Genomic DNA, 14599 nt, shown 5'->3' on the forward strand with positions numbered 1-14599 from the left:
TAACGGCGCTAATGAGGTAACAATATGTCATGTAAAAAAATGTATGTTTAAGGAGACATCTGGGTGTCTCAGTGGTTAAGTGTCTGCCTTCATCTCAGGGAGTGATCCTGGGGTCCTGGGATCAAGTCCCACATTGGGCTCCCCACAGGGAGCCCGCTTCTCCCTCTGCCTATGTCTTGGCCTCTCTCTCTCTCTCTGTGTCTCTCATGAACAAATAAATAAAATCTTTTAAAAAATGTACATTTAAGAATATTTTTCCTCTACCTTTGTAATTCCCTTTAGTTACCCTCAATCTATGTATCAGTTAACTTTGATCTTATAAACTTAACAGAATAATATGCAGAACAAAAGGAAACATAACCTACCATATCTATCCCTTTACATCTTACCTCAGAAAAATGAACCAAATCCTACCAAGAGAACTACACTCAGCAGTCCTCTTAGGTGGCCAGCCATGAAGTGAACTGTGTTTCTGTTGAGTTAGCCACGCAGAGGAACAACCACCTGCTGGAGGCTCAAATGTGTATTTGAAACCAAATCCATCTCCTTCCCAAATATATGCCAGAGGAGGGTTACCACTGTTGGGCTGGAGGGAGAAGGTGAACACTATGGTTACAACCCCCTTCCACTACCTCTCTTCCTCAATTCTGCAAGTTGAAAAGGAAAGAGTAGTTTGTAAGAAAGTGTGGGCAGCAAATGTAGGCTTTCTGATCACTTATTCTCTACTTAACAACATTCGAGCTAATTTGTTATTTTAAGCAGCTAGATTTTTAATTGAACATTACTGACCAACTGCTATTGAAGAAGGGGGCTTGTTTGAATTCTTATCCTCCCCAGTCTACAGGCAGCATTCAAAACTCTCCTTCCACGGCTGATAAAATACAATATTCTCCTGATTCTCCTTATTGCCTTTACTTTCTCCTCTCTGTTGAAGTGACACTCTTAATTCTCCTGTTAAAGGAGGTGATTCCTATTAAAGGAAATGGTTCTCTGATCTTTTCTCTCCATACATCCTCCTTCAACAGTTATATCTATGCCCATGATTTCTACTTTCTTAGCATGCATCATCTGAGAACCTCTTTTTCTCCCTAAACCCATTCATGATTTCAAGCTCCATGGTCATTTCCAACTGCTTAAATGTCCTGCTTCATTATATCTATAAAACCACTTCTATGTCCCACCCCCAAGCCCCTACCTCCAAAAGAAGAGATCCTTCTCTGCACTTTCTATTTATATTCATGACCTCATGATTCTCCTAGTCACACATGCTAGGACCCAGTGTCATCTTTGACCCTCCCTTCTTTCTAACATTCCAAAAACATTCAGCTCCTAAATCTGATAAATTCTACCTCTATAATGTCTTTCCTATCCTACTGTATTTCTATTACCACTATTGTAATTCAGATATTTACCATTTTCCACACAAACTACTCCAAAGACTCCATAATTGGGTGTCTTTCTCTATAGTCTTCCTATTGTTAAGTTAATCTTTCTAGGCACATCCCTGATTATGGTTCCTTGGTGAAAAACTTCCAGCGAGTTCTTACTGGCTAACAAATTAAATCCAATTGTCAGGGAGGTACTCCAGACGTTAGACTTACATCTTTCTTTCAGTTTTGCTTCCTATTCTTGTCTCTGTCTCCATCCACCCATCCACCCACCCATCCATCCAACCATCCAACCATCCATCCATGTTGGAGCCAAATGGACTTCACTTTGTACTTTGGGGTTTATGAAGTTCCATCTAAAATACCTCTACTTAGTCTTTTCACCAACTTCATACCCATTCTTCAAAGTTAAATTCAAATGCCATTTTCTCTAAAGTACTCTCACAACTTTTGCAACAGATGATATTTACTCCTTTCCTCAAAACTTTTTAGAACTTTATATATACTTCTGCATCTTTGTATGTGGGCATGTTAAAAATTTATTAACACTTGAAACTGCTTTTACCTAAGACCTTAAGAGCTCTGAAATCTCCCCCTCTAATCAAATTCTCCTTTCTTCCCCTACTCCCACTAAAACTATTTTGAGTTCAAAGAGACTTTGACTTTTCAATAAGCAATAACCTATGATACAGAACTATTCTCCTAGTCTATTGTTTTCTTACATTAACACTTGGTCATCTCTCCATCTTAAATCCCAATTACAGCATTTTAATAATAAGGATATCCATCTCCACCTGGATATTCCAGACATTTCCGATTTAGCATGATGGAAACTAAATTATTTCCTCCCACACAAACTTACTTCTCTAATGCTCTATGAACTAATTAAAAATCTTGGTTCTTCACTCACTGCACACATTCGATCATTCAAGATATACTGAAACCATCCTTAAATCCACAAACTCTGTGTCCCCAAACTCACTGCCAATGAAGATCTCATCACTGTTTATCTCATTGGTCCTTTCTAACTCCGAAAGTCCTACTTTCAATTCATTTTCTGTTACAACAGTTAAATAATCTTATTTTTTTATGGTTAAAGAGTTTTTATTTAAATCTTCCTTAAATACATTTCTAAAAGTGCACATTGTTCAGCTGAAAAACTTTCCAGGACTGTATTATTTCCTATAATACAATAAGCTCCCAAGCATGGCATTCAATCCTATTACCTGCCCATTCTCCAAACAGATCCTGAATTAAAGACACTAAAATATATTCCCATTTACTCTCATGCAGTCACTATTCCATGGCTGTTGAAATAGTTTACTTAAGTCCAGTTCACCAACTCTGTAAAGACTACAGTAAATTTCCCCACCTCCCAAACAAGAACTGAGGCACTTCCTCTGTATGTCTACGGCACTTTGTTCATGAAACTAAAAGACCTCTTATCATATGATATTACACATATAGTCAAATGGTCCTCCTCCTCTAGTCTGTCGGCTCTCTGAAACAACTTTGTTTTATTTATCTTTACATCCACAGTGTACAGTATGGCACATAAAAAGCTTTCGACAAATGTTTATGAAATAAATCAAATTTCAGAATGCCGAAAATCAATCTATCCTCGGTATCTTATCAATTAATTTAGAGTAGAAATGGTAGGAAAGTAGAGATAGATCCTAAATATACCGGTAAAATGAAAACAGAAGGTGACTCCAGGACATTTGCACCAGTTCCAGAGCATAGGGCAAGAACACAAGAGCCGCTGAGGCTATGTTTCTCTCCTCATCACTTATCGCCCAGATAATAGAGCCATGCTAGAATAAGAGAACTATGGGGAAGCAATCAAGACAGCACAGAAGTGCAGGGAGTGAGGGAGATGAAGCAGTGAGGAGGAAAAAAATAAAAATTCTAAACTTAAGCTGCAAAAAGGGAAGCATCTAGGGACACAAACGACAAATGCAGGACTTGCTCATGACTGCTCACTCTCATCACCAGCACTGCTCTCACTACCCTTAGCTATAGTTACCATTTACAGGTCACTTACCCACAGGGGCCAGAACTCTGCTGAAAACTGCCACCTATACCACTTAATGTTCATGACAATCCTATTAGCAAGGTATTATCCACATATTAGAGATGATGAAACAAACCTAAAAACTAATAACTATACTGCCCAAAGTCTGTAGCTACTAAGTGTTAGGTCGCAGAGCCAGAATGTGAACAAAGATCAGGTTTAAAACCCATTCTCTTTCGGTTTTACTATTCATGAGCCAGGAGTGTAAGAGGTATACATATGTGGGCACTGGCTTTACTGCTTTACATTACTCAGTTATCTTGGTAAGCACATGTTTGATTTTCTCTAGTACGAGTAAGGTATTTTTGAGGGTAGAGTCTAATATTTTTTATTTCTTCCCTTGTATTTCATAATGAGCTTTCTATATAGTAATATTCAGCATTTGACTAATTTATTATAAATTGTGTACTAGTAGAAATAAAAAGAAGGTACATCAACCATTAGCTAGCATTAAGGTGAATTAAAAAAAAAAAAGATGATTTAGCTCCTTTGACAACTGTACATGCTGGTGTAAGACTTTAATCAATAGTAATAGGCCCTTAAATACAAACCACAGCTATAAAACTAAGGACAGTTTGCATTTGATGTAATAATAAAAATCCCAAGATATATTGCTCTTTTCTTCATATCTGAGTATAAGGATAATAATTACTAGGAGTACTCATAGATTATATCAAGCATGTGAGCAACATACTGAAAATGTGGAAATAAATATGCTCTAATTAACGGCAATTTATTTCCCTTATAGAAAAATGTAAAAACATGTCGGAGTGGATGTGAATCTTCCACAAAGGTTGAGTTTTTTTTTTTTTTTTTTTTTTTAAAGGTTGAGTTTTATACCAATGTCAGTACATGAAGCAAAAATCAATTAGAGACAAAATAATCCTTGAAAATTCCTTAGGTGATCCTTAAAGCAAAATATAATACAGTAGCAGCTCTCAATCCACCTTGGTCACTTTTCCCCCTACCCAGACCAGATCACCATTTCTTCTGCTGTGTGCCACATCCAGTATTTGACTTCTGTTTAGGGGCCACACTGAATGAAAAAGCACACATTGACACACCAGACTGACATTCAACACTATAAATACTTAGATTCTGTGAGTTCCTATGCCAGGTATTTAGAGCCTGATTTCATGTGAGAACAGCAAATTCACACCTTCTGCCTCATGCTTACACTGTGTAAAGAGAAACAGAATTATTTAAATATTTAAATTATTTGGTATTTTGCTTTTAGGTGTTTTGGGTTTGGGCTTCAGTCCAAAGATCTAAATTTCAATAAATTATATTCACAGAATTGTGACCCTGTTTATCTCGTGTTCACCATGCAGCCACAGATGCCTAGAATTTTAGGCACAAGTAATCTAATACCATAGTGTGTGATCTAAAAAAAAAATAATAAAGTAAGTAACCTGTGTTACCTTCATCTATCGATGCTTCACTACTGTAGCCATCATACTCCGCAGACAGAGGACTGTATTTTTGTCTTGTTTCCCAAGCATAGTTCTTTTGTCTTGAGTCAGCCAATGGTAGTCTGGAATTGTGTGTTCTAGACAAGGCTTCATGATATTTACCCAGTGCTTCATCTTCACTTTCAGAGGATGAACCATGCTCATCTTTGTCCATGTAGGAATTATCTATTTGGAATGACAGGGAGAGCAAATCAAAATTTTAAGACAATAATGTATAATGATTTTGATACACACACACATATGCACACAAAGAGATAGATGTCACATTTTTCCATATACACATGAATATACATACACAATAAAGAAGTGTATTTAAATAAGTATAATTTTTTTTATTTAAGAAGCCTGAAGCTTTATATTTTAATATTTTTAATAGAAAAAGATAAATTTGTATATTCTAATTATAAAAAATGTTAATCTCAGGGATTTTCCAATCATGTTAGAGATCAAGGAAATAACAGAACTCACCACCTTACACAATTTTTTTTAAAGGATCAGTAGTACACAAAGAGACTTAGAAGTATTGCCAGTACATATGGCCCTGATTCAAATAATTCATGTTACTAGAGACATTGTGGTTATCATCTGGGTCCAAATTCTCAAGAATGATCATGCTTTGTGCTAGGAGTAGAACAGAGAAATGAGCAGACATATACTATTGGTGGAAATATCACTGGTACAACTCTTACAGAGATCAATTCAGCAATACATAACGAACTCTTAAATCTGCACATTCTGTGATTCATTTCTAGGAATTTACCAATCACATTTCTAAGAATTCGGCCTAAGAATTAACAGGTGAGCAAAGATATATAGTTCAGACAATTCACTGCATTGTGTTAAACAGCAATAGAAAACAAAAATAAAATACAGTCTAAAAGTCCGTCACTGGGCCTTGGTTGAGTACATGATGATATATTTATGCAATGATGTAGTATACAGTCACTGCAAATGAGGAGGTGAACTTACAGGTACTCACAGGGTAGAAAAACTACAACATCATGGTGAGAGAAAAGAGAAAGTTATAAAACAGAAGGTGTGCCTATATTCTCATGTAAGCACACACAGACACACTCCCACATGCAGTACACAAAGACACATGCAGTGTATGTTCATATGCACATATGAAAATATGTGGAAGGATATAAGCTTATTTTGTGTGAAAGGGGGAATTACTAAGAAAATTTTACTTAAGTATAACCAAATTTAAAAGAAATTTTTCAGGACATATAAAACTTATATTACTCTTAAAATAATAGTAAACTAGTATAATAATAACAACGAGTTGCTACCATTTTTTTTCAAGTAAAAATTCTGAAGCTGCACTATGTTGAGGTTCATTTAAACTAAGATGCAACCTTCTTAGAATGATAAACTACCCTGAAAGATACAGAAACCACAGCACGTAGACTTATTAGTTCAGTCTAGATACTTTTCTCTTTATAAACATTTGAGATCATCTATACTAAAGAGATCAAGGTTTGAAATTCAGGTGAGAAGACACAGAATAAGTAATTTTAAAATATGGTAGAGAAATGGTCTATTTAGAGTCAGAAGTAAAGGAAGCTTGGATGTCACTAGTCTAAGTCTTCCTTTTTAATTCAGTAAAAGGAAGCTATGAAAGGGTAAAACTGTGACCATTGTCGTATTCTGCACTGCCCAATATGCAGTCACTAGCCACATGTAGCTATTCTATTTAAAATAATGTATTTTAAAACCCAGTTTCCCCAGTGCTACCAGCCACATTTCAAGTGCCCAATAGGTGTGTGTGGCTACTGGTTACCATGTGGGCTATATATGGAGCTTTTCCAACATTGCAGAAAGTGCTGTTAGATGGTGGTCTGGTCTGGAACCTGGGCATGCTGACTCCCAGCTGAGAGCTCTTAGCACTTCGTGGGCTACCATGGTGGTGGTCTCTAAGAAGGAGGAGAGCTCTGAGAAGGGTAATTAGAAATTCTGCTGTCACACTTCGTCTACCACAAAATGTTACCTAAAGCAGTCCTGCATTCAGAAATATAGAAGGAAACTTTTCTATCTCTCTATCTCTCTCTCTGAGAGAGAAAGCTCTCATAGAGAGCTCATGAACAAACCTAGAACACAAACACTAGTTTGTGAGCTCTATGAACAAACCTAGAACACAAACACTAGTAATACTGATACTACTATAGTTCAGCTATATGAAGAAGTAATCTACACGTCAAATGATTTCCAAATGATTTTTAGAACATAATATGCTGAAGTTTAGTACTGACCATAATCCAGAATACCTGAGAGATACTTGGGTTTTTTTAGGAACCAGCATGCTTCCGAATGAAAACAAATCAAAACAAAATTAACTCTATACTGCTACTTGTTTGTGTAGCATTTATTACTACTTTCTACTGTTATTTTCTGAATAAAATAGGTATTTTACTTTACTTTGTTTATTTCTTTCTTCTTGCTACTTCAAATAATAAGGCTAACAAAACCAAACCAACGCTACCCAAAACCACTGAATTTGATAACTGAAAAACTGCTAGAAGAATAGACTCACTCCAACAGGGACATATTTCCAAAAACTAGCTTTCTTTTTTAATTAGTCTATCCATCCCGGATCAGCCTCTACAAAATCACTTAAAAATCATTTATATAATTGATAAATAGCAGAGCCTGATTATGTATGAAGTCATGCAGAACTGAAAATCTTCCTCATTTCTACTGCCACTCAGATTTTTGCTATTTTTATAAGAATCTAAACTTATAGAACAATGTCAGATACATATTTTTAAAATAAAAGCTGGTATACTTTTGGCTTTTTGATCAGATCGACAATAAATGGATATAAGTGAAGGATTATCAGGAGTAATCATTAGTAGTATAAAGCAATTCTGCAACCAAACCAAATAACTGTTAGCTCATTATTTTGAAAACTGTCACAAATATTGTGGTTGAAAACTATAAATGATTAAATGGAATCTTAGTTCTACATAGAGAACTCATGAAAAATAATAGATTGTTCACATATGCTCACTGTAACACAGAAGTCATATAAAATCCTTAATATGTGGCTAAATGAATAGACACATAATCTGAAGCATGTTATTCAATAAAATAAATTCTAGGGGTGCCCTGGTGGCTCAGCCAGTTGAGTATCTGTCTCTTGATTTTGGTTTAGATCATGATCTCAGGGTCAGGGGACTGAACCCCACACCAGGCTCCAAGCTCAGCGCGGAGTCTGCATGTTCCTCTCCTTCTCCTCCTCCCTCTGCTTCCATCCTCCCTCTCAAATGAATAAATAAATAAAGTCTTTAAAAATAAATAAATAAAATAAACTCTATTGTTCTAAAGGGAAAATATAAAACACTTGATACAGATTCTTATTGGGATAGACTCAAAGGGCAAAATAGTATAAAGGTCTCAGGGGTTAGTTAACAAAATTATAAAATTTTAAAATTCAACTATAGCATACTAAATACACTCCAACTAAAGAATGCGTACTACTTAAGAAAACTATGTAGTTTATGGTTGTATAATAAACAATCATTAAGAAAAATTAGGGTCACTGAAAAACTGACCAAATTTTTAGTGGTATACAAAGAACATTAATGCTTTCAAACTGATTGTCAGGAAAAAAAAAGAAAAGGAATGACCTTAAAAGCATCTCCCAATAAGAGGATTCAAGAAAATCTTAAATTAGATATATACACATGTAGAGGAGTTTGGAAATTTGGATGTTTAACTTAAAAAATCAAGAAGAAAGTTTATCACTTAAACCCACATTAGGAGACCTCACCTTTTCCTGGTATTAGTTTAGAATATTTTTCATCTTTACTCCTTGCTGTTCCTTTGTGGGCAGAAATGGCTTCATTTTTCTTTATTTTTATGTCTGCTTTCACTTTGTAATATGCTGTTGGATTTATTTGTTCTTTGATTTTTCCGTGTAACTTATCTTGAGAATTAGCTGATAGTGCTGGATGTATGTCTTCTTTCATAGTGGGTTTCTGTATCGTATGTCTGTTGCTTGCCAAAATATCTTCTGGAGAACACTCATTTCCTGACCACTCATTCCCTTTGGATCCTTTACTTTTAATATGTTTTTCAGCTTTCTTTAAATGATTTTCTTTCATTTCTTGAGATCTTACCTCCTTTAAATTCTTACCATTATCAGGAATTCCTAATCCAATTTTTTTACATCTGTCAGTACGTTCAAGTTCTTGAGCAGCAGATCCAGCCCTTGCATTCTGCTTGATAACTGAGATCCCACCATCACTCAAGTGACCTTTCAAAGAAGAATCACTACCAGCATTACTGCTGTCTTGAGGTTTTGGTGGAGACTGTTGCCTACCATCAATATGTGTGAATACTCTTTCTTCATTCATTCCTTGATCTTGCTTTTGTGAAACTGAAGTATTGTAACAACCGCTTCGATTTGCTCTGTGCTCTAAACTGGACTGTGTTTTCTGACAGTTAGTGTCTTTGGAGACTTCTGGTGACACAGCATTTGCTTGTTCAGAAGCATCTGCTACAACTTCTGCTACTGCAGAGCTTTCTTCTTCTGGGCGAAAGCCATTTATCATATTTGTTACCTGTTCAGCAACCGAGTCAGTTAGAGTGTAGCCGACTTCCCCGACAGCCGCGGTTAGGTCCTCTACAGCATTACTGATCGTGTCCACCAGAGAAGACACTGAAGGCAAATTCTGCTGGAAAGTTTTGAAAAATGCCATTTTCTAATCCCTTATTCCTAACAGATGTGATAATGGAATTTCCTCTTCTCAAAATATCAACCACTTTGGAATCTGAATTTAAAATTGACTTAAATGTTGTTACTCATGAGCTCAGTATTATTATTGTGCATTGTGGCTTTTAATCTTTCTGTAAATGCATTATGCATTGAAAGAAACACGTCGAAGCAAAGACTCTTCCAAAAAAAAAAAAAAATCAAACCACTTGGCTTAAATGTAATGACATTTTTTCCCACTCCATAGCTATCATAACAGCAGCAAGACAATATTTTCCCCTCAAATACTACTGGTTTTTTATTCTATACCTGCAAGAAGAAGTATAAAAAGGATTTTTATTATGGACTTTTAGTTTACTTACTGAGAGTCTACATAGGGGAACTACCCTATATTATTAACAAACTACCAATATCATTTCAAATTAAGACAACTATTAAGGGGGAAATATCTAAGCAATTTGCACAGAGGTCAGAATAGAGGAAAGAGCAGAGAGTAAACATCTGCAGAGTGGCTACCAAATGCAGGGCATTGTGATTTACAAGTCTTATCATACCTGATCTCACAACAACTCTAAGAGGTAAATATTATTCCTATTTAATAAGTGAAAAAAAAAACAAGGCTCAGAAAAAGAAAGACGATTCCCAAAACGTCTCCAAAAGGATCCTCAACACCAGAATTATTTTTCTAATAACAGTGAGAGGATATTTAACTTCTTCATTTTCATTTGCTCATAAATGAAAACTGAAGTTTTTTTAGAGGATACACGGAAGACTGAATGCAGAAGCAGATAGGAGAATAACAGCTGGTTCTTCTTTGCCAGTCATTAAAGAGATTTGCAAAAAATATGAAACAGTGGCATTCTTCACACCATTTGCGGGGGGAGGTAGAAAATATATAGTTTTTTAAGTTAAAAATATTACTTATGTTTAACATGTATGTAATAGGCTTATTGGGGTTTTGTGGGTTTTTTGTTCCAAGTTCTTATTTAAATTCTAGTCAGTTAACATATAGGGTACTATTGGTTTAAGGAGTAGTATTTAGTGATTCATCACTTACGTATAACACCCAGTGCTTATCACAACATGTCAGTGGGTTTTTTTTAAAACAAATAAATTGATAAGAATATTTTTAAATTTTCTCAGTTTTAATTTCTAATATGGTATGTATCAATAGCTATAACTCACATAAACAAAAGCTCTTTGGGGTCTTCAATAATTTTTAACACTGTAAAAGAGTCATTAGACCAAAGAAAAACCAGAAATGCTAAACGAGGGGACTTCTGGAGGCTGCCCAAAGAGATACCTTTAACCAGTTCAACTCTACACAAATGATCAAAAAAAGCAAGACTGAACTATGATAAATGTTAAGCTTAAATCAAAATCACAAAAGCACTAGAGTTTCCTGATGCAAAAGTCATAGATGTAATTCAATAACCAACAGATTTTTATAAACTTTCTAAGGTGCCAGAAGTACAAAAAAACCTCTCTCCAAAACAGTACATGGAGAAGAAAAGCCAGGTTTTTCTGCTAATGCTCTCCAACATTGTTCTAAATTAAACACCTTGCCTTTATAATTCTCAACTTGCTTCTGCTACCATTTATATAAGCCTGTCTTTGGAAACAGCAAATAAAGAACTCTTAAAATAATATAAAAAAAATTAACTCCAGGGATCCCTAGGGGCTCAGTGGTTTAGTGCCTGCCTTCGACTTAGAGCGTGATCCTGGAGTCCCAGGATGGAGTCCCACATCAGGCTCCTTGAAGGAAGCCTGCATCTCCCTCTGCCTGCTTCTCCCTCTACCCCTCTCTCTGTCTCTCATGAATAAATAAATAAAATCTTTTAAAAAAAATTAACTCCGAGAACACTTTACATGAAAGAAAGAACAAAATTACAGCCCTCATCTCTCCTAGTATCTAGTAGTAATAAGTGATAGAAGGTGATATAATGCCCATAGTACCAAGGGAGGGAGAGGAACACTAACTTTTATAACCAGACTTTATCTATACCACTTTCTCCACAGTAAAAGTATCCACCAGCTGAGAATACAACAGCAGAGAAAGAAAAAGAGTGAATACTTTCAAAAGCCTTTTATGGGGATATGGGAGAAAAGCTCTCTAGAGTTATCTGGACAGTAAGATTTAAGCTATACAGAGCAGAAAGTTCTTTCCTTCTTCTTAAAGCATATAGACTCACATTACAGTCTCAAAAGCATGCCTTAGATATGAAAAATAAAAATGTCATCTTCTGATAGTATACAATTCATCACTGTGTGATATATTAACATTCATGAACAACAGAAAGAAAATTGAACATAATTTAATAGTTTTTTTTTACTCACAGAAAGGTGGTTCGAATGTTAGTTTACAGAATGTCATATATATATATATTTTACCATATATATTTAAAAAATAATGTAACAGAATGGTATAGATAAACAGAACGAAGAAGAAAAGCAGTAATGATACTTACAGCTTTTACCTTGTGAGTCCTTCCTTGTGATGGAGCCTGGACCAAGATCTGGAAACCCGCCAACATTTTCAAAACAGAACTTCTTATTAATATAGAGAAAAAGGAGCAGCATCAAGACAATAAACACCCCAACAGCTGACAAAAATCCAACTGCCTCTGGAGATACTAGAGAAAAAAAAGTCACAGCGGTAAGCATTTCTTCTTCTCCAAGCTACAAATAAGAAGGAAACCCTCACACATATGTTAGACTACTGCCTTAGTTGAATTATACTTTTTAACTGTCATAGTTTACATAGGTTTATAAGAAAAACAAGCTGCACTGCTTAATGAGCTGTTCAATTCATTTAACAGTACTTATTCAAATCTAAAAGTTTCTGTATAAATTATACTGGAGCAATCTTAAAAGACAGTAATCTATAAAATAAATAAATAAAATATAAAATATAAAATAAAATGAATATATTTAATCCATTTACGAGAATTACAAAAATTTTAGCACAAGAATTAGAAAAAATTATTTCCCATGCACAGGTATCTTAGCAAAATTTACGAGAACACATTATTATTATTATCTCTAAAAGTTTCAATGGCCCTTTTTATTTAATAAACTCTGGACTGCTTGGCATTCAAAGCTCCACCCTCTTTTCAATATTACACTCCAATCAAATGATGTCACTCACTGTCTCAGAATCAGTTATGTGCATTACCACACACTTTGTCTCTGTTCACCTCTTCCCCTCGCCTGGAATGACAATATCCTCTCTATGATATCCCACTCATTCAATCAACAAACATTCTGGACCAGCAGCCATACACCAGGCACTATCACGTATACAGCTCCTATCTTCTATGAATGGTCTGGTGAAGGTGTTTACAAGTAGTGGAACAAAGGCTATATGAGTAGGGAAGAACAGGAGCTATGAGACCACAGAAACACTTAAGCCAGCGTTAAAGCATCCAGTAGGCTTTTCTGAAAGTTATGGGCTCTATGATTATATTCTAAGAATTATTAAGAGTTAGCAAGTTAACACCATCCCAGGAAGAAGAAACAGCAAGTGCAAAGGTCCAGAGAAAGAGATTACTGTATGTTCCAGAAACACGATGGAACTTTGTTATAATAAACCAGATTCTCAAGAGAATCTGATCTCAAGAGAATACATGAAATAATACATGGAGATTTTGTATAGTAAGAACAACAACAACAAAATCTGCAACGTCTTCAATCCTCAGGCAATCTCTCTTTCAACCTTTGCATTACTTGTCACCATACCAGTCATTTGGAGTTAAACGGGAATTGTATTTTTTATCCTTCGTGCCTTACATTTAAATCTCAAGTATTAGTTGAGAATGAATCCTAAGCCTCAAATATTCTCTACAACCTACAATCTACTCTTTCTTCTTCCACTGCTCCAGCAGCAGCTATAATGTCATCTCCTTCAAGATTTTTTCTCTAATCAGAAAAGCCATGGCAATTAGCATCTATAACTCATTTGTTTAAAATGAAGTCACCAACCAGTCCAATGAGGGACTGTTTTCATCTCCTAACTTTTCCTTATTTGTGAAAGTCAGCCATCCCAGGTGTAGAACAGATAACGACGTTATAGTCTAAAACGTCATAGTCTATATAGTCTGTATTGTGACAGAGGATGGAGCAGAATGACATTGTCAGGGAAGAAAAGGGACTGAACAGTAGAAATGCAGTCTAAACATCAGGGCCAAGGAACAGATCCTGCTACTAGAAACAAGAAGTTATGCCCAGACATAAGCCCTGACTCTCGTTTTCAGGTTAGAGAACAGTTGGGGGGAGAAAAAAAAACAGTATTTTAACTTAAAAATCTAAGCTGTATTATCAAAAGCAGTGGCATGCATCAAGCCTGAAGGATAAGGTAAAAACGAAAACAGAAGAATTATCATCAGCAATTCTAATAGCTAGGAAAGTCCGAAGCAGGACAGGATCTGATAAGAAAAGGCAAAATGCTTAATAAACTCATATTCAATATTACACTGTAAGCACATATGTATAGGAACTCCCCTTTTAGCCCCTGGTCCAAAATAGACTTGCAAATTTGATATATTTTAGTAAACACACAGGGTTAGATAATATGCAACCTGAATATCTCCCATCTCTTAAAAGACCAAATGAGAGGAAACATAGCTCGCCTCACCTAAGAAAGCTAATTATTGCTGATAAAAATAGCAACAAATACATATATATTATATACTTGTGACTGTTTTAAGCACTTTACATAAAATTCTTAAATCTTCACAATTATACTATTATCCCCATCATAAATTGTGATATGGAGATATATTAAATCATGTGCCCAGCTTGTAAAGTAGAAGAGTCAGGATCCAAACCGCTGCCTGGCTACAGGGCCTGTGCTTTTAACTACTGCTTCTCCCGTATTCCTTCTCTCCCCTTCTTGCCTCTTCCTATCTCATCTCAGTCCTTATTTCTATGTTTCTCTTTTCATCTCCCT

At 35.5% G+C, this 14599-nt stretch overlaps 1 protein-coding gene across 1 annotated transcript in view; it reads right to left on the reverse strand.

The window, feature by feature from the left end:
- The window catches only part of SYT14 (synaptotagmin 14), a 201054-nt gene that overhangs the window by 119150 nt on the left and 67305 nt on the right, over positions 1 to 14599 (reverse strand). Inside the window, exons 3-4 of the mRNA XM_041767006.1 lie at positions 12120 to 12284; positions 4884 to 5099 (exon numbers count right to left, since the gene is read on the reverse strand). Coding sequence (XP_041622940.1) covers positions 4884 to 5099; positions 12120 to 12284 — 381 coding nt within the window. The remainder of the gene's footprint in view (positions 1 to 4883; positions 5100 to 12119; positions 12285 to 14599) is intronic.

Source organism: Vulpes lagopus, chromosome 1, assembly GCF_018345385.1.
Source record: "Vulpes lagopus strain Blue_001 chromosome 1, ASM1834538v1, whole genome shotgun sequence".
In the NCBI taxonomy this organism is placed as follows: domain Eukaryota; kingdom Metazoa; phylum Chordata; class Mammalia; order Carnivora; family Canidae; genus Vulpes; species Vulpes lagopus.